Here is a 19,062-nt window from a genome sequence, read left to right as displayed (position 1 = left end):
CATAGATGTGCCCCCAAATCATATCATGACACATAGTTGTACCCCCAAATCATAGTATGTCAGTTATCCCCCAATTCATAGTATGCAACAGTTGTCCCCCAATTCATAGTATGCCACACAATTGTTCCCCTTTTCATAGTATGCCACATAGTTGTCCCCCTTATTCATAGTATGCCACATAGTTATACCTCCAATTCATAGTATGCAACAGTTGTCCACCAAGTCATAGTATGCCACACAGTTATCCCCCTTTTCATAGTATGCCACACAGTTATCCCCCTTTTCATAGTATGCCACATAGTTGTCCCCCCTATTCATAGTGTGGCCGGGTCCCCCGAGTACAGTCCCTCTTTAAATGGACTCCGGGAGGGTTAATACCTGGCATCGAAGGGGTTGAAATGTTAGTAAAAATGTCTTTCATTAAAATAAAAATGGATTTGAATGCACGCGCTGCAGCGCTGAATAGCACCCAGTGCAAGGGGTTAAACGTGGAAATATAATAAAAATGAATGTAGAAGTGTATGTGTAGGCGCTGCAACGCCGGTAAGGAACCGGCGCTCAGCGCTGAATAGGTTATTTCCGGCACCTACTGTATGTGTTAAATGTAATTATGTGTGTTTTACATGTAAAATTAATATGTGTAAAATGAAGAAAAATAGTTGTCTGGTCCCTGGTGGTCCAGAAGGGGCTGCAGGAGCAGCACTGAATCCTTCACCCCCTGGCAGCCAGTTTTAGTGGCTGCCGGAGGGACTTCCACACTAGTCTCCTGCAATTAAACACCTCCGGGAGGTGCAGTTCCTCCTGGGGGTCCCAGGAAGCTAAGTCCCTAGCTGGATCTCAAAGAGCTTCAGCTAGTGACAGGCAAAAGATGTTGCCTTGGAACCTGGTTTCTCCTTCTCTGGTACTATTTTCAACCAGGAGGGAGAGCCAGACCCTGGAGCAGAATCCCTAGAAGTAACTTTGGGCGGGAGATTTAAAAGAGGGGAGGAGAGTGGGCTGAGCCCCCCTCTCCCTGGCAGCTCGTGGACAGGGGGGAAGTATACTCCTTCCTGCCACTAGCTTCTATGTAAAAAGGTGTTGACCTCTCTGGGTTGATTCACATGCAACCTGCATGAATAAACCCAGATTGGTTAAAAAGACAGGAGGACGGATTATCTCCTGCTAAGACTAGTCTTCAAATGTCTATAGCAAAGGCACTGTTTTGTATTAAAAATCATTCTTGTTTCTTCTGACCTCTTGATCACTGGTACCTCAAACCAGTCTGAACTGTCCTTCTTAGGACTACTTGAGCAAATAAACATCACTTGCTTCAAAGACCTGCTTGACAACTTTTCAATGCTGAAATTCCTGTGACCTACAGTTTAGATCTAACTCTAATTCGTTCCCAGCTGTTCTGAAGATTGGACCCAGCTTTCCGATACCACCGCTCTGCCTGCTACCTAGCAGCTCTGGCCAGTGTGATAGGCAAGTGGGGATCCATCCACAGCAACCCTGATCTATAGGAACAGGTCAAGGGTACCAGCCCAGGTGCACCAGCAAGGGGGTAAACTAGTCGCGACAGTTACCTAGAAAGAACCCAGTTCTGGATGCCGGTAAGGAGTCCAGCGCTGGCAGCAGTTTAAGCCCCTCCTACTGCGGTTAGAGGGCGCATTTGGGAAAAAAAAATGAAACGGTGGCACAGTAAGCCCAGCCGAATCCAAGCAACAGACAGGGAGGTATAGGCCGTCCACCCTGTCACACATAGTATGCCACAGTCGTCCCGTCCCCCCCCAATTCACATTATGCCACATAGTTGTCCCAAGCTCCGTTTCGGCTGTCATCGGCTGCTTTACAGAAGCAGCTTCAGCGCCGGCGTGCCAGACAGAAGTTAGCACTTCTGCCTAATAACACTGGGGTCATGAGTTTGATTCCTGACTATAGCCTTATCTATGTGTATTTTGTATGTGAGTGAACGGCCAGTGTATTTTGTGTGAGAGTGAGCGGCCAGTGTATTTTGTGTGTGACTGAGGGGCCAGTGTATTCTGTGTGTAAGGGGCCAGTGTATTCTGTGTGTAAGGGGCCAGTGTATTGTGTGTGTGTGGGGCCAGTGTATGGTGTGTGTGAGGGGCCCCATTATTGTATGTGTGTGAGGGGCCAGTATATTGTGTGTGTGTGTGTGTGAGGGGCCATTGTGTTGTGTATGTGAGCGATTGCCCAGTGTATTGTGTGTGTGAGGGGCCAGTGTATTGTGTGTGTGTGTGTGTGTGTGTGAGGGGCCAGTGTATTGTGTGTGTGTGTTAGTGAGGGGCCAGTATATTGTGTGTGTATTGCTATTTTATTTGTGTTGTGATGATGGCGCAATTTAATTTAATAGTGGGGCCTATGAAGTTAAGATGGGGTGATTGGACCTTTAATTTAATGCTGGGGTGGTTTGGGATCTATTAACTGAATGTGGCGTTGTTTGGGGAAAATGAAGTCAATTTATTAAAAGTGATTATGAATTATTTAATGCCTGGGATGGTTGTGGGAAATGGTTATATTTATTAAACGTAAATGCTATTTAATTTATTGCTGGGGCTGTTTGGAGGGAGGGAAATAGGTTTATTTATTAAATGGGAATACTATTAATTTAATGTCAGGGTTAGTTGGAGGGAAATAGGGCTATTTATCAAATGTGAATGCTATTATTGGTTGGAGTTTTCTGAATTTCATGTACCCATTTTTTTCTCCAAATAGGGCCTCCAATATTCCAGGAACCAGACAAGTGGTAAATGAGCTAAAAAAAACTGCAGCCTCAAGTGGTGACAGTGACAAGAACAGAGAGAATTTGGTCCTAAATCTGGTGGGGCAGTTCTGAATTTGAGTGACTCGCTTAGGAAAGTTGGGAGGTATGTCCTGCTTCACCGTGTACTGCTTGTGAAGGCAGAACTGTGTGCACCTAACAGTAGTGCACACAGTATTGCCTGTGTATTTGTCTAAAATGCTAACCATGCTACATCATAGGGGGTTACTCTGTCTAAACTGCCCAGGCCCCCCAGAGCCTTAATCCAGCTCTTGGCCTGGGCATAAAAATATATATATGGATTAAGCAACACTAAAATAGCCTCTTTTTATATAGATAAGTATATATTGTACCAAAAGCCACACTTTAACGATGGGCCGCTACTTATGGGCCAGTGCTGTGTGCTTGCCCCCTGGGGTAAAGTCTGCCAGCCCTCCCCCGCCTCTCAAACTCCAAAAACATACTGGTAGGTTAATTGGCTGCTAACAAATTGACCCTTGTCAGTGTGTGTGTTAGGGAATTTAGACTGTAAGCGCCAATGGGGCAGGGACTGATGTGAGTGAATTCTCTCTACAGCGCTACTGAATTAGTGGCGCTTTATAAATAAATTATGATGATGTTATATAGGATACATTTCTACTATTTAGTTTGTGTATATATACATAGGATTCAACAAGTTACATATTACTGAAATTCAGATCATTAAACTTCCCTGTCTATAACTTACAGACAAGACTATTGCAATTATAAAAATAATGAATAATCATATTTTTAAAAATAGGCTTTAGACTTCTTCATTAATCATTCTAAAAGTATTTTGGAAGCAAAGCCACACAGTTCACCAAGTTAGAGAAGGGAGAGGCCTTATTACTATTAAAGATGTAGCTATATATCTGTGTGAATATTATTTGTTTCCAGTAGAATCTGAGAAAGTTAAACCAACACTTTCATTAGAGGGGGCAAGGTGATGTCTATGGAGGACAAATGCCACCACTACTAAGGCTGATAATCTCAATCAAATGACTGAGAAGAGAGTATACTGCAAGATAGCTGGGAAACAGACTAGGGAGAGAGAGGGGCCATCACAAGTATCAAGGTATCCTTCCATGTCAAAATAATAACAGGTCAAAATTCTCCACATTCTCATGTAAAATACATTGTCTAGAGAGAAGACAATAGAGAATGGAGAATGGAAAAGTTATCTCCCTAATCTCCCTACGCAATGCTGAGCAGGCTGAGTGTACAAAAGACAAATTTATTACAGATGAGCATTTAAAAATGAGAAAAATGTTATTTAACAATGAAAGCCATAGTCAGCACTGGGTGTAATATGATTAAATGCAGTGCTTTTTTTTGTCATAGAACTCACAGAACTGAGTTCCGGCACCTTTTATCAATGGATTTTCCAAGTTTTAAAAGTAACTTTTGAACATTTGGGGGCATATTCAATTAGCTTTCCGGTTCACGTTGCGCAGTATTGCCGGTAATACGGTACCGCAATAACGCAGATTTTCGTACGCAACCCAATGGGGTGCGAACGAAAATCCACGTTATTGCGGTACCATGGATTGACTTTGCGGCCCGTTCCGGCGCGATCCCGCGGACCGGAAAGCTAATTGAATATGCCCCTTGATGTTTGGTCCATGTGGACTTGAATCGCCGTCGAGCATAGCAGGTCGGCGGCAAAAACATTAAAACAGTGCATGCGGGCTGCTTGTGTGTGGAGTCCGATGCATGCGTACTTCGTCCGTGCTGGTTGTGATGGCACAGTTCGGCTTGTGGCACTCCTCAGCTTGTGATTGGTCGTGTGGTCACGTGCTGGGTGCTTACTGTGGGCGGTGACCGTTATGTTTCGTTACACAACTGAGATGTGTGGGTGTGTGTACAGTGAATGACTACATGATGTGAGGCCCTAGTATTTATTGTCAAAATAATAAAATGAATAAGTCAGCCTTGTGCAAATTGAAACCACAGAACATGGACGACAGTTGCAATTCACTGCAGAGGCTCATTTTAAGAAGTAAAAATATTTGACTTTGAAATTTTTGAGGTCAACCAAACTTGTACAAATAGCAAGATAGCATACAATCCCTACTGGTTAACGAGCATCGATTTAGATCACGTATTTCACATTAACATTATTCCATATTTCTGTACAACTTGTAAAAAAAAAAAACAGCGCTTATACTTATAAGTGCGCAACCATTTCACACTATGATCCCTGCGTGCTGACGGAGGACGTCATGTACGTCACGCAACACACGCGCTCCTGTGTACGGAAAATACTGTACGAATCATACACCCTGCGCGACGTCCTGTGACTGCTGGCTGGAGACTCGGCGCATGCGCACTGTGGTGACCGCGGTATACCGGGCATACTATGGAGTCGCTGATGCAGAACAGCGGATCAGGGTGAGTATGTGACAAAAGTGGACGCAGCGGTATTTTTGGTTTGGAGGTTTAGTGTTAGACCGATGTTTCCATGCCAAGAGGCAGACATATAAATGTGACATTGCAGGGGCTCCTGGATTTTCCCTGTGTCTTTCTTTATATCCTATAAATATGTATATATTGTCATATTCGGTAACAAACATTAAGGCTGCATGCATGTATGAGGAATATACCACGCACAAACAATGACTCTGATACGCTCTATACAGCCGCTCCATTAATAAAAACAAAAGAATAATTTGCTTTATACCATGACAAGCATAATATATTAAATGGTGATTATAATGTATTGTATTGTATTGTATATCAGTCCTATTTGCATTCTCTTCTATCAAATACTGTTTTGATTGCTACAGATCGTTTTATAGTGCTTCTAAGAATTGTGTTTGTGTGTATACATGTAATTGAATTAGACAATGATTGTTTTTTTTTAATGGCTTTGGATTTTGTGATGTGTCTTCGGTTCTGATGTTATTGCCTTAGTGATCTCCTACACACTTGGTTTGCAGGACCTGTTTCACTGTGTGTGTATTTTTCCTTCATTGTTTAAGTGTACTGTGTTTTACAAAAAGGTTGTCCTTTTGACAGTTCATGTTGCAACAAAAAAAAAAAATACATTGTACAAAGTGTGACAGTTATTATTAAATGTTTGTTGTAGATCATTTTACACATAAAACAACGTAGCGTATGCATTGTAGTGTGTTTCAGAGAAATAGTTACAACAGTGATCTATTTTGTTTGTAAATACAGTCGGGTGCATTGGGAACTGAAGGTGGCCTTGTGTAGGCGGGGCCAACTCAGAGTAGGCGGAGTTAACACACTATTAGTTCTAGCCAGAACAGTGGTAAGCGAGACCACTGCCTGAGATGGCAATAACAGAACAGTTGTTGCGTTGGTATAACATACGGAGGTGATACTTGTTATATAGGCTTCCCTGTGCAAAGGCAGTCTTCATGCCACAGGGGTTATTGTCAGCATTAGCAGCATTATTGCCATCTGTAACACTTTGAAATGAGAAAAAGAGAGCATGCACTCATGAGGTTTTGAGCATGATGACTAAAATCAATGTAACACAAATTTACTATTCAGACACTCAGCAAAAAATATTAAAGTCAGATAATTGTGCTTATCTGCTATTCTTGGGTTTAATTATGTGGCGCTGGACATGGTTGAGCGTCTGATCAGCAGCCACCAGTTCTGGTTCTGTCTACCACAATGTCAAGAGGAGCGGAATGGGGATGAGGGGGAGAGTGTGTGGTGTAAGAGGACAGGGGGTTGTTGGGGCAATGGTAGAAAAAAAGAAAGGGAACAGATGGGATGGGGAGAGGAAGAAAGGAACAGGCACCCATAATGTGTTAAGTGAGACACACACAAATGGAGGGGCACAGAGAGAGAGAGAAAAAAACATGGGGTCACAGAGACAAATGGGGGGACATTGATACATATACAAAGTTGTAGACAAGAGAGACACACAAAGGTCAGGAAGAAAGTGACAGACACCCAATGGGTGTCACATATGGGGAGACAGAGATAGACAAACACAAGAGAGACAAACACATAGGAGGAGATATGGGGGAGGGCTGCAGCCAAAGGCACACAAAACAGAGGGTGAGACTACAGTGCAACGGAAAATGGAGTTAGGAGTGGGCAGTGGAGGAAAGGAGAAGTAGAGGCTGGTGGGCAGGCTGTGCTTTGAGCAGGCCATCGGAAGGGTCTCTATGCACTTCTTCTACTGGCTTGGCCATTTACTGCACATTGTGGTCCCAGTGCAATTCAGAGGAAGATGGGACATGAATGTGCACCGCTAGAAACTGCACTGCCTATGTAAATGGCAGCAAGCTGCATCTCTTATGGCAGCAGGCTTCTCCAGCCTACAGAGATACTGGCCCAGCCCGCCACTGCCCCCAAGTGGACATCATGAGGGCAGTAAGCTCTGTGGGCCAATACACCCCTGAACACATTTTGTCATCCAGTATGTAGCATTCTTTTTATTACATTTACATTCACAGTGTTGCTACTGTAGTTTACTAAATAGTATAGCAAAGCTTTTGATGATGGGTTTTCCCTGTATTTACCATGGCAAATGTAATCAACACCAAAGGCATGACCACCCCTGGGTTTTGAGTATTATAGTTGTATATATTCACTACAGTCTAATATTATTAGACTAATTCACTTATACCTCTTTGCCCTATTCACATATTCTCAGCTGCGGTTTCAATTGCACTTGTGTGTTTTTGTATTACCCTGTATGCCGTTTGTGATTTGTCCATGCTCTATGTACGGTGCTGCGGACCCCTTTTCGTGCCATAGAAATAGAAGATAATAATCTATTTGGAAAGTTAAGACATTATCCTCTGTAAATTGGAGAATTGCATAGTAAATAATAGTGTCCACATTGAAACATCTTAAAACAGGTCTATACCAGTAATTATAATGTCCACACCTTAACTAATGATGCAGGCTTCGTGAAGGGCATTGTTCAAAGTCAGCTGTCTGTCTCTATTCATGTTAGAAGTTTGTTCTGTACAATTGGCAGAGAAAGTCATTTAGTTAAAGAACAGCAGTTGCCTTAATTGGCATGTTTGGCAGGGACGCTAGTGACAAAGACAGTTCAGCTTTCTACTGTTTCATAAACAACAGTGTCTAAGGTGATGTCAGCATCACCTTAGACACCGCAACAAGGGGGAAATGATCAGCAAAGGCCAACAGTAGCTTGAAAGCATGTTCTAGGATCGTGATATCCATATATTAATAAATTAATTTGAAAGACAGAACAGCCAATGAACTGCAGATTAATTGATTGTTCGTGCCACAGTTTGAAATTTGCAGTCCGTTTAATCAAGAATGGGCTGACGAGAGCTCCACAGAACAGGATCAGGTTGCAGTGCATAAACCGCATGTTTGCGACTTCAGTGGTGCAAAGAGAAATGGACAATCAAGCAGTGGAGGAAATGGATGTGATTAGAACATGCTTCAACGTTCTTGACAGATGGACGAGTGCATGCGTGGCGCTAACCTAAACTACTCTACAGCCAATGGTTTGATGAGCATGACACTGATTTTATCCATATCACATGACTTAGTCTTCAGATATAAACCCAATTAAACATCTATGGAATGTTCTAGAGCGACGCCTGGTACAGCGCCCGTTGTTTCGCTTTCTTGTGGAACAATGGTGCTGCACGTCTCCAGTCGCTATAGTTACTATACTGTGGGTTTGAAAAAGTGGAGATGTTGCCTATAGCAACCAACCAAATTCTAGCTGTCATTTTGTAGATTGTATTAAATAAATGATAACTAGAATCTGATTGGTTGCTATAGGCAGCATCTCCACTTTTTCAAACCTGCAGTATAGTAAATATACCCCAAGATTTTGGTAAACTTTGTGCCATGGCCTTTTGAATGGAAAATTTCAAAAGGTAACGCCTTCGCTCTTAATGGGGGGGTCCCTCCTTTTAGACAGCCATCCTCTCTCCGAGACACAGAAGAAATCGGGTCCTTTCAACATTTGGCTTGCTGTGGAGTTGGCCACCACATATTTCTGCTCCTGTTCTTGTCATAAGGCCGCAATGGAACGTTGAAAAAATGTTACTAACTTAATAATGATTTGCACTGTGACTTTGGAATTTGGTGGCCCCATAGCAAAGGGATGACAGGGGTTGGAGATTGGGCCAAACACAGTGATGTGTTGCACCGTACATTGGATTGGGTCCTCCTTTATGGGTATCTGATTTCAACAGCTTGAAGGGTGGAGCTACAGGAGATCCCTCACAGTTTAGGGTAAGGATAACACTCGATGGGGGGGTTTAAATAATTGGAAAGGCTAGAACATAAGTACTTATCTGTGCCCGATGTGTCAATGCTGTCTTATTCATAACTTACGTCTCTGGTCATCATTTTTTTTACAGTTTTTGTCATTACTACACCTGAAAACACGGTCAGTTAGGCAATGTTTATAGTCTTCATTTCACACTGTCAGACAGTTACTACGGTAACAGGATTTATCCCACAGCTTTGCATTACAGCCACCACAGTATAAGTGAAAGCAGTGTGTGTATTTTACTGACTTTGTAGTTTGCAATGTGAATGTCAGTCTTGGAATGTGATAGTCACTTTCCTGTTCAACAGCTTTTACTTTTAATTACTGCATTGTGCAGTGGGTCACGGTAGTCGGCTGTCCCCATTATTATATGATCAGGAGCAGCCGGCTGAGGGGGCCTCAGGAGAAGACTCGGCGTACTGCCTGCTGCCCACTGCTGCAGTATATTGCCCTACAGGGCATATTTCATTTTCTGTGTCACAGAATAGTGGCAGAATACTGTGTAATCTTCTCACATGTATCCCCTATGAGTTCCTTTTAAAATCACTATTGACGTCACTTTACTTGTAGAATCCACTTTTATCTAATCTCATAGTTGGACTATAATGCCTTTACAGAAATACATGTATGTTGTTTTATTCGGCACAAGTCTTAATGACTTGCTACCCCATTGTTGTGCGTGTCCTACTGACTCTTGTACCTAAACCCAAATGTATTTTTATTTAGCCTGTCAATTAGAGGTCTACCTGTACTTTTGTAATGTTGCATCTACTGTCTTGAGTTAATGCAGCTCAACCTGTAAATGAGCTTGCTCAATAGTGTTCCCCAGAATAAATAAAGAATCTGAATGAATTGCATTTGGCTTTGACTCACAGCTGTTAACTGTAGATTTAAATGAGTCACTTTCTTCTGCAGGTTACAGGCATAGAAATAGTCTGATATATTTTCATCACAATGGCTCAGTTTGGAGGACAGAAGAACCCTCCTCCATGGGCCACCCAATTTACAGCAACCGCTGTGTCTCAGCCAGGTAAAACAGATCCCCCTTTTTTAAGTTGTGTTTTATTTATTTTTAATACCCTAACTATTCTGTATACTCTGTAAACCTTTCTTGTTGCATCTTAAGCTCTTAATTGGAAACATGACCTTATTATGAATGTGATATGTTTGTCATACTAGGCATATGCATGTGGGCTAAACTAATATTCATACAATGGCCGCGTATTTAATAGGAACCAGTGACCTCACAAAGGGAAATGACTAATGTTGATGAGGCGTGACCAATAGTCACAATATTTAATTTTGCACACAATATTAAAGGAAATGTATTATTTCTTATTTATATAGCATCAACATTTTATACAGTGCTATATAAGAACTAAAAGTTGAACAGATATAACATAAAAATACAAATTTAATTTGCCTATAAAGTAGAAAGTATAATGTTGCACTCATTGGTAATGTGCCATGTACAAAGGACTGGTTTGCTCCTTTAGCTGGTCAGTCTCCTGTGTTAGGGAGGTTTAGGCACTCTGAGCATGGTCTACTAGTTAACTTTACCAGGGTAGAGCAGACTTGAAAAAGGAGAAGACACTCCAGCCCAAAAATTATTTTATTCTACAACTCTAAAAAATGTTTTTTGGTTTTTTTTAGTAATAAATTTAAAAAAAGAAATATATTCACATTCACCAGGTCCATTGTGTATCCTTGATAGGAAATAAAGATGCAAGATTGTGCAAAAAAATTAACAATATCAAGTTTATTATGATTGTCACACATTATAGCTCTTACATAGGGATAATTGCTGAATATAATTGGTTTATAATTATAGTTTAACTTATGAGGTCAACCCACTAGATCCTATAGATGGGCCGCATAGAAGGCTTTGTAAAATAGTTTTTAACAGAGCTTCTTAAGCTAACATGCTCCTAGTAAGTTGTTAGATATCCTCTTCATTATGAATGTGAGATAGCAATAAGCTGCTCTACATATAACGTTTGAGGGGAGTCCTTGCCTACTGCAGACTTTTTTCTTTCGTGTTCTACGCAGTTCTGCATTTCATGGAGGACATAGTGTGTCACTGGCAGAGGGTTAATCTGTGCCTTTGTTATTATGGTTGCATTGGTTAATTTGTTTGATCTGTAATCTTAGTGACAATAAAGCCTCTCCTGACCATCATGGTTTGTTATTGGAGATGTTGGAGAGCTATAAACTGACATATCTGTTCAGTCAGACCGCTATGTGTCTGTATTTTTTAGGTTTGTTACAAACGTTGTGCAATCTGCTAATATGTTGTTCTTTTGTTAGCTCCACTAGGCGTCCAGCAGTCGTCCATACTTGGGGCTTCGCCCACACTCTATACCCAGCAATCAGCACTTGCAGCAGCTGGTCTAAGCTCCCCTTCTCCAGCAAGTTACCAGCTCTCTCAGACTGCAGCATTGCAGCAACAGGCGGCAGCGGCTGCCGCGGCCGCTGCTCTCCAGCAGGTAAATGCTGATCTATTTCACTCTCTTGTTACTGGAGAAGTGTCTTTCTGCAAAGGTTCAATGCATATTCTTGTAGGCATGGCTAGCAACACCCCTTTCTTATATGCAGGAGATCTAGGATTTACTTTGAATGTGTTCCTAATACTTTAAACCACCTGTAATATAGTTGTACAGATTCTTAAATGTGTAAAAAAAACAAAAAAACAGCTTGCAATATTTTGTAAATCTCTGATTAATTTAAATGCCGATCCAGAGACTCGAGTTTTTATAACAGTGATTCCAAGCAGTATGTTATGACAAATATTTCTCATAGTGCCTATCTGCATGTGTTAAAAGAATGTGGGTGTTTATAGATGGAAAGTCCAAAAGGAAAAATAGAAGCGTAAAGCTACACTAACACCTACACGTTACATTATGTTAACTTCCTACCACTGTTCCTCCCCTTGCCTGAGCTGTGTGAAGAAACTGAGGGAGAAAGGGAGCTGAGACTCAGGCTAGAGGAGGTTAGTAAAATCATATGTGTAGGGCCGCGGTAGGTAACAGGCTGCCTGCGGAGCCCTCGCGTGCAGCTCCCCAGCCGGCTTCCTCTGCACAGTGCTGGGGGGAGGGGGAGTTATGCGGGATACCCAGAGGAGAAAGGAGTGCACTGTGCTCTCCCTTATTCCTTTGTGAGCCCCTTTGTAGTCTGCATGAGGCTCTCAGCTAATTCACATTGCCCCTCATTGGTGTAAAGGGTAGTGCAGCTTAGTATGCAATGTGGGTGTTTTGTGAAATATATTTAACTCAATATTAAGATAGGAAAAAATTATCTTGTTTTTTCATGTTTTATTACTGCATTTTAATCTCAAAACAGCAAAACAAAAAGCATGATGGCAGATAAAGGTTTGCCTCCAACAGCAACAACTTAGGCAGCAATGAGCAGTGACCCACAAATAAATGGTCCAATACGACAGTTTGTTCCATATGTGACATTGTCTTCCTCCTTTTAAGCCTGACTTAATAAGAAAGGACGAAAGAGCAACACAGATAGAATGTTCATATTTAAATACGACAAAAAGACAGTAATAATACAAGTGTTATTTTTGTTTTTTATTTTCAGCAATATTCTCAGCCACAGCAGATTTACAGTGTACAGCAACAGGTTTGTGGATATTTTTCCCCTTTCTATTTGTATAATTGAAAACTTCTGTTACTTGTCATTTTGTATCACCCAATGGAACACTTACAACAGTGCAGCATCATGCTCAGTTGCAGTTAGATATGTTCTGCTTGTTTTTGTGTTAGTGAGATCAAACCTAGCTTGTGGGAACTTGTGAATTATTAATTAAAGTTAAAAAGCAAGCCCTATTATAAATAGCCCAAGCTCAGAATGTGCCCTCTTCCGTAAACTAACAGTTACTTATTGCCAGCATTGGTAACATACTGAATACTAATGTACACGCAAGTTTAGTTCAGTAAACTTAACTGTAATTGCCTAGAGGATTTAAATAGTATGCGGTTTATTTATTTTTAAAATATTGTATAAGTAACAAAAGTGTTTTTTGACTTTAATATATGTGAATCCCTCTGTGTTGGTGAACTGATTAATAAAACTAATGTGATTTTGTGCTTGGTGAAATATATCCAGCTTCATACACAGTGGATTAGGCCATTGATATCACAGCAAGTATAGCAGACATATTGTGCTTTTGTAATTTTAGCTTTTTGTCATATTGTGAATCTGACATTATGATAAAGTCAGACAGTTAACTGTATTGGAGAAATACAGCGGGTGAAATAAGTTTTGAACACATCAACATTTTTCTCAGTAAATATATATTTAATGTGGCTATTGTAATGAAATTTACACCAAATGTTAGCAACAACATATGCAAAGAAATCAAACCATAGATGTCCTTAAATTAAGTTTAGTGTAATAATGTGAAATGACACAGGGAAAAGTATTGAACACATGAAGAAAGGGAGGTGCAAAAAGGCATGGAAAGCCAAGACACCAGCTGAAATCTATCGGTGATTAGAAAGCAATCCTTCCAGCTGGTTCGGCCGCAACTGATGGCCTATAAGAAGGTGTCTCAGTGCAGAGGTGTCATACAAGAAACATCTCATTATGAGTAAAAGCAAAGAGCTCTCAAGACCTTTGCTACCTTATTGTTGCAAAACATACTGATGGCATTGGTTACAGAAGGACCTCTAAACTGCTGAATGTTCCAGTAAGCACTGTTTGGGCCATAATCCGGAAGTGGAAAGAACATCATTTTACCATGAACTGGCCACGACCAGGTGCACCTTGCAAGATTTCTGACAGAGGAGTGAAAAAAATTATCAGAAGAGTTGTCAAAGAACCAAGGACCACTTGTGGAGAGCTTCAGAAAGACCTGGAATTAGCAGGTACAATTGTTTCAAAGAAAACAATAAGTAATGTATTCAACCGCCATGGCCTGTATGCATGCTCACCACACAAGACTCCTTTGCTGAAGAAAAACCATGTTGAAGCTCGTTTAAAGGTTGCTGCACAACATTTGGACAAGACTGTGAAATACTGGGAGAATATAGTCAGATGAGAGCAAAATTGAACTCTTTGGATGCCATAATACACACCATGTTTGTAGGAGAAATGGCACTGCACATCCCCCCAAAAACACCATACCAACAGGGAAGTTTGGAGGTGGGAACATCATGGTGTGGGACTTTTTTTTTTTTTTTGCACACTGTACTGGCATACTGCATGTAGTTGAAGGAAGGATGAATAAAAAAATGTACAAAGACATTCTTGATAAAAATATGCTGCCATCTACCAGGATACTGAAGAACAAACGAAGGTGGACATTTCCGCAAGACAATGATCCCAAACACACAGCCAAGGACAATCTCAATTAGTTTCAGAGAAAGAAAATAAAGCTGCTAGAATGGCCCAGCCAATCACCTGACTTGAATCCATTTGAAAATCTATGGAAAGAACCAAAGATCAGAGTTCATAGAACAAGCCAACGGAACCTTCAAGATTTGAAGACTATTTGCGTTAAAGAAAGGGGCAAAATCACACCTGAGCAATGTATGCAACTAGTTTCTCCATACAGGAGGCGTCTTGAAGCTGTCATTACCAACAAAGGCTATTGTACAAAGTATTAAATAAAGTTCATGAAGCTTGTTCAGTACTTTTCCCTGTGTCATTTCACATTATTAAAGAAAACTTAATTTATGGACATCTATGGTTTGATTTCTTTGCATGTGTGGATCATATGGGTTGTTGCTGACATTTGGTGTAAACTTCATTACAATAGCCACATTAAATATATATTTACTGAGACAAATGTTGATGTGTTCAATACTTATTTCACTCGCTGTATCATTCCCGCTTATAGTTTAACAGTACTGCAGTGGAAAGTCAGTGTAAGACCATGTGCTTCAATGTTTAATTAGTTGTCCTTTAGTGGAGTATCTAGATGTAAGTGTGCAAATCTATAAGTTTGTAGTTAACAGTTGCAATTTTTAATGACTGTATAAGTGCTTAGTTTATTTTAGAAGGTAAAAAAAAAATATATATTTTTTAAACAATGAAAATGAAGAACTGTTCCTATGTTCAAATATTTATAAATTAGTGTAGTCACATGATGCAGGTTATCTTCTAGATTCAAAGGATATCATGTGCACTGTGATGTTGTTTAATAAAGCACCTTTCCATGTTTCTATAACTCGCTGTTAATGTCTGTTCTTTTCAAGGTTAAAGCATATGTGGTTTCTGGTAGAGTAAATAGTCTGCTAGGCTGGAGTTAATTTTCTTAGGAGAAAATAAATGTAGATGGTGGTTTAATTCCATTGTTTCTGTTTCTGTCATCTTAAAGGGGGCACTGGGGTATAGAGTGTGGTGACAGGTTCTTGGGCACTTTCAATTTTCCTTTATTTTTTATTGTAGTCAGCCTAAAATGACTGATAACAGGAGACAATATAGCTGCTCACAAAAATAAAGATAGAATGTCATACATATTCATTTATGTTACATTATGGCACATTTTATATAAAACCACTTCTTTTTTAGGTTAAGTGGTCCTTTTAATGAAATGGACCTCTCATTCCAATCTCATACTACACTGATGTCTTTGAAACATCAAATAATGTTTTGATTAAGGTTGACTATTAAAAGAATAATTAACTGTTGCACATACATTGTCTAGAGTCTTCTCAAGACGCAGTGTCTGGAACCTCAGGCTCCTCCCCCTGATTAGCATGCTGGTTCTAATGGCTTCAGCAGTTTTCTAGCTGTTTCAACAGCAGTTTAACATGTTCTCTTGTTTAACTTGAATAATTAAGGCATAATTTCGCCTACCCTGGATGAAATGTAATGCAAGATAATGAGGGATGAAACGTCCTATGTCTGTCTTGATGCACATGCCCACCTGCAAATTATACCAGGAGAATTTAAATCTTTGTCAATTATGTTTTAGCAATATGGAAATCCTTTCTTGTTTTGTAATGGAGTGCAAATTTTGTGGCTGTTGTTACTTGAATTAATGGGCTTGTGTAAATCTCAGGGAGACACGATTAAACTTCTTTGTTTTCTACAATTGTTTTATTTTCCAAAATAGTTATCAAGGCTGCATCGGGCACAAGTGTTACAGTTGGAGCTTGTATGGGGTACAACTTTATTTAACTGGTTGACTCTGGTTTTCTGTAAACTACCAGTGATTGTTATGAACAGGTGTTAAGGGGTTAAATTCTACTTGCATATTACCAACCTTTATGTACTGTTTACACCTATGTGCTTTTTATCTGGTAGTCATTGTTATGTATGAAATATAGATTAATAATTGATTTCTATATTGTGTTTCTAAATTCATGTTATATGATTGGGTGTTTTTTGAATCATAGCATGCTGCAATCTTATTATTGTTACTTTAATGTTCTTGTATTACAAATGAGACTGTGTAAGATGTGTAAAAATAAACCACACACTTTTTTTGCATTTGGTGGCAGACAACACAACTGCAATGTGAGTAGACATTTGAACTGATTGATTACACTGCAGGTTTCCCCTAGAAAGTATACCCATTGTACTAAATATCATGTTTTATTAGTCACAGTGATGATGAACATTATCTTATAGCACTGACCTGGTAATGTCATTCTTTCTGATTTCAGTTACAGCAGCCACAGCAAACAATGATAACACAGGTGAGTGCTCCATATTTTTATGTGTTTTCTGGATATATATATTTTTTTTTTCGTAACACTTTTGAGTGTTTGAATTGACTTGTTGTTTTGTAGCCAGCAGTTGCCCTTCCTACAAGCCTTGCCCTGTCTGCTCCACAGCAGACAGCTCAGATAACGGTCTCTTACCCTACACCCCGTTCCGGGCAGCAGCAGACCCAGCCCCAGAAGCAGCGTGTTTTCACTGGGGTTGTCACAAAGCTCCATGAAACTTTTGGCTTTGTGGATGAAGATGTGTTTTTCCAACTAACGTATGTATTTATTAAATCATTTATTAAAAGACCAAACAGTTTAAGTGCCGAATGTCCATTGTACCATTGCTTTTTTCAACGTTTGAGTGTGTTGATTCTTCCACCGATATAAAAAGGACACTACTGGCATATGAGTTACTTGTGAAATAAGTGCAGCAGGTACTACAGTCTACACCTGGCACGCAGGATGGTGGCTGCCAGCTCTTTGCTGGGGGTTAAGAAGTCTGTTGCACCACAAATCATAAATACAACTTTCTAGGCCAGAACTATGCAGAGATTTTATTACAGTTAATAGATTTTTGCAGTTAATTATGTTTTCTTTAGTTTCCCAATAACCTTCAGTTTTCTTGTTGTGCCTACAGTGCTGTGAAGGGAAAGTCACCACTGGTTGGAGATCGAGTCTTGGTAGAAGCCACTTACAATCCTAACATGCCATTTAAATGGAATGCACAGAGGATTCAGACACTTCCTAATCAGGTAACTGAATGTATCTGCTGTCCTGTCTCCTGGTCTTCCCTTGTTGTGTAGTCTGTTTCTCCTATTTATACAGATGATCATTTTCCTTCAGAATCCAGCTCCGGTACAGCCTCTGATAAAGGCCCCTACAGCAGTAATGCCGCCTGTTCCGCAACAACCTACTTTTGGGGTTCAAACTCAACCACCTCCACAAGCACAAACTCTGTTGCAGGCACAAATATCAGCTGCATCACTAAATCCTTTACTTCAGGCACAGCCATCCCCTCTGTTACAGCAGCAGCAGCCTAAAGGTACATTTTATCCACCTACTTTAATAGCCGCAGAATGTAACCAAACCTTGTAGGGTACCCAAGTGTTCTCTCAAATCACTTGTATCCAGCTCATTATATTTGTGGTCTACATTAATACATTGATATTGTCATGACTATTGACCATTTGCGGGGAAGTCTGGTTGAAATGTGGGCCAGGGAAGAATTGTATTTGCACCTATGTATTTGCATCACAGACAAATAGGCACATGTGTGCACAATGAAAGTGTATTTCATTAGCTGTGACTACATTCATGCTGCTTGTGTCAACAATTTGCTGCATATTGAAGTTTTACTAAAGAAGCAAAACCCTTTGGCATACTTCAGTGGTTTTCTTAAAAAAATATATTTAGATAGTTTACCTTGTTTTGTTTTGTTTTTTTTTTCTTATAGCTGGCTTATTACAGACCCCTGTTCGCATTGTATCTCAGCCACAGCCAGTTCGAAGGATTGAACCACCATCAAGATTCTCTGGTAGAAGTGATAGAGGGGATTCCATATCCAGTAGGAAAGATGACCGAAAGTTAGTCTTATTCTGTTTATTTAGTGTAAAAACGGGACCGGTGTAAAAACAAAATCCAAATTAGAACATGGTTTATAAAACACAGTAACGTGTCAAAAGCTCAAGGAAATACAACACAAAAGTAGAAAGTACAATAAATAAATGCCATGTCAATGGACGTTGTTAAATGATCTCTGGTTTTTTAAGTTGTTCACAACATGAAGCATGATTTTCAAATCTTTTCCTAGTCGAGAAAGAGAGAGGGACAGGCGTAGGTCACGTGACCGATCACCTCAGAGAAAGCGCTCCAGAGAGAGGTCTCCACGGCGTGAGAGAGAGAGGTCACCTCGTAGGCCTAGACGGGTTGTTCCCCGCTACACTGTTCAGTTTTCCAAGTTCTCTCTAGATTGGTAAGTTTGTCTGTGAGGAAACTCCAGGGTCTAGTGTGAAGAAAAATCTGCCCATGATCACATTCACCTTCACAATTCCTGTATATGTTACAGCCTAGCTAGAATTTACATAACACATATTTGTGTAACTATTTAAATCTATGAAAAGTACTTGGTAAACAGAAAGTTTTAGCATAGTATGGCTTGCAGTGTTCTCCCCAGCACTTATTTCCTGGGTGTTCCACCGGGCTGTTTTTACTTGCCAGTCCTATTATAATAGAATAAAACCTTGTTTCTCCTTTTAGAACAGGCACTATGTGAGCACTACAGCCAGCAGTGTGTGTTAGACCAGTCCTGGCAGGTGTAGGCGATAACTTCCAACATTTTTCATAATTATTGTAAAGTATTA

The 19,062-nt window shown here is 40.3% G+C and overlaps 1 protein-coding gene across 1 annotated transcript in view; it reads left to right on the top strand.

Moving 5' to 3' along the window:
• Positions 1-5,019: 5,019 nt before the first annotated feature.
• The window catches only part of CCAR1 (cell division cycle and apoptosis regulator 1), a 53,982-nt gene continuing 39,939 nt past the window's right edge, over positions 5,020-19,062 (top strand). The window contains exons 1-10 of the mRNA XM_075216477.1: positions 5,020-5,173; positions 9,951-10,065; positions 11,343-11,521; positions 12,621-12,662; positions 16,658-16,690; positions 16,784-16,977; positions 17,340-17,454; positions 17,546-17,744; positions 18,156-18,285; positions 18,513-18,674. Of these exons, the coding sequence (XP_075072578.1) occupies positions 9,990-10,065; positions 11,343-11,521; positions 12,621-12,662; positions 16,658-16,690; positions 16,784-16,977; positions 17,340-17,454; positions 17,546-17,744; positions 18,156-18,285; positions 18,513-18,674 (1,130 nt within the window). The 5' untranslated portion in view covers positions 5,020-5,173; positions 9,951-9,989. The remainder of the gene's footprint in view (positions 5,174-9,950; positions 10,066-11,342; positions 11,522-12,620; positions 12,663-16,657; positions 16,691-16,783; positions 16,978-17,339; positions 17,455-17,545; positions 17,745-18,155; positions 18,286-18,512; positions 18,675-19,062) is intronic.

This window comes from Mixophyes fleayi, chromosome 6, assembly GCF_038048845.1.
Source record: "Mixophyes fleayi isolate aMixFle1 chromosome 6, aMixFle1.hap1, whole genome shotgun sequence".
NCBI lineage: Eukaryota > Metazoa > Chordata > Amphibia > Anura > Limnodynastidae > Mixophyes > Mixophyes fleayi.
Note: the sequence above shows the minus strand (reverse complement) of the source record. Positions and strands in the feature narration are given on the sequence as shown.